The sequence below is a fragment of the Parus major genome, chromosome 15 (genome assembly GCF_001522545.3).
Source record: "Parus major isolate Abel chromosome 15, Parus_major1.1, whole genome shotgun sequence".
Taxonomy (NCBI): Eukaryota; Metazoa; Chordata; class Aves; order Passeriformes; family Paridae; genus Parus; species Parus major.
The window spans coordinates 11,927,655-11,929,500 of record NC_031784.1 but is presented as its reverse complement, the minus strand read 5'-3'; the positions used below and the strand labels follow the sequence as shown (position 1 = coordinate 11,929,500).

Sequence of the window (1,846 nt, the reverse complement as noted above, 5' to 3'; positions counted from 1 at the left end):
AAGGAAAAGGAAAAGGAAAAGGAAAAGGAAAAGGAAAAGGAAAAGGAAAAGGAAAAGGAAAAGGAAAAGGAAAAGGAAAAGGAAAAGGGAGAGGAAAAGGAAAATATGTCACCCAGTGGTGTGGCCCAGAACCAGTGCAGATTCCCCCTGGCTCCTGAGCAGGCCTGGCAGTGACAGACGTGGTGCAGGTGTGCCCATGCAAGAGCAGAGCGATGCTCTGCTGCTGTCCCTGTCTCTGTTTTGTCACTGTGGGTGCTGCAAGGCACAGCTGCGTCCCCCGAAGAGGGGGCCCAGGGCAGGCCAGGGCCGAGATCCCGGCGTTAATCCCAGCCCCCTCCTCCTCCTGGTCCCTCAGAAATACGTGCAGGACGTGTTGCAGGAGCAGCTGGCCCAGACCGTGTTCAAAGCGCTGAAGGAGCAGGGAGGCCACATCTACGTCTGCGGGGATGTCACCATGGCCGGGGACGTGCTCAAGACGGTGCAGCGCATCGTGAGGCAGCAGGGCCAGCTGTCGGCAGAGGAGGCAGGAGCCTTCCTCAGCAAGCTGCGGGTGAGTGGTGCCACCTCTGTGTGTGTGTGTGTGTGTGTGTGTGCCACCACTCCTGCCACGGGCACTGCACCTGCTGCCCGCCCAGGTGACGGCACCGCGGGGGCCCTGGGAGGGTGACATTCCAAAGGTTTCTGTGTGTGAGGAGTGTTACCACTGAAGATCAATAGATCACGCAGACACAGGTTGAGGTGTGGTGCAGAAAGAGCAGAGTTTATTTTTCCTCCCAGGATTTATAGGCTTGTGACCATGGCCAGGGATGGGATGGTCAGGATAACACTTTCTCACTGCACTGGCCATAAGAAATGCCCATCACAGGATGTGTAACAGAAAGAATGTACACATATCTATGTTTACAGTTACTGTCCTGGGAAAGTCCTTAGAAAACCATGTCAGCAAGCTCAGAAGCTGAGCTTTCAGGGTGACGGAGGAGCTCACCTGGCCCCTGTGAGGAGCGTGCCCAGCTCCGGTGCCAGCGCTTTTGGGCACCCCTGGCAGGGTTTGTTCGCCCTGCAAAGTCTCTCCATCAGAAATTGAGATTTTTGGGGCATTTTGTGGGTCCCCACTGCAAATCTCCCTGTCTGCGAGCCCCGTGCCAGACACGAGGATGCAGCTGAAGCTTCAGTGAGCTCAGTTTGGGACACAGGCCCCCGGATGGATGCTGGAACAGCTCTGCTTCCCCTCAGGAGGATAACTCAGCATGATCCCCACGGGATTTCCCCTTCAGAACCTTGTCCCCAGCTCCATCCAGGCCCCAGGGCAGCCCAGAGCCTCTGGCTGCCCACAGAGGGGGGGCTCTAACTCCTGGAGCAGCCCCAGAGTGCGACCTTGGGAAGGTCATTCCAGCCCTCTGTCCCACTCGGGACAGACCCCAAACCCTGCCCTGTGCGTTTGGTGCCTCCCCACCACGCAGGATTTCACCAGGGCTGACACCAACCCGCTCCAAAGCCCACCTTTCCCCTGCCACCCTCTGTGCCAGGATGACAGCCGGTACCACGAGGATATTTTTGGAGTCACCCTGCGCACGTACGAGGTGACAAACCGCCTTAGATCCGAGTCCATCGCCTTCATCGAGGAGAGCAAAAAAGACACGGATGAGTGAGTCCACACGTTTGTTTTAACCCCTGCAGCCACCTCGTGGGCTGGGGGATGGGGAAGGGAAGGATGGGAAAGGATGGATGGGAAAGGAAGGATAAGGGAGGATGGAAAAGGATGGGAAAGGATGGGAAAGAAAGAATGAAAAAGGATGGGAAAGGATGGGAAAGGATGGGAAAGGAAGGATGGGAAAGGAAGGGAAAG

At 56.7% G+C, this 1,846-nt stretch overlaps 1 protein-coding gene across 3 annotated transcripts in view; it reads left to right on the top strand.

Annotated features, from left to right (window-relative positions):
- Positions 1–1,846, top strand: part of NOS1 (nitric oxide synthase 1) — a 66,723-nt gene that overhangs the window by 61,079 nt on the left and 3,798 nt on the right. For all 3 annotated transcript variants that reach the window (XM_015643722.3, XM_015643724.2, XM_015643727.3), the window contains 2 exons: positions 356–550; positions 1,527–1,645. In XM_015643722.3, coding sequence (XP_015499208.1) covers positions 356–550; positions 1,527–1,645 — 314 coding nt within the window. The remainder of the gene's footprint in view (positions 1–355; positions 551–1,526; positions 1,646–1,846) is intronic.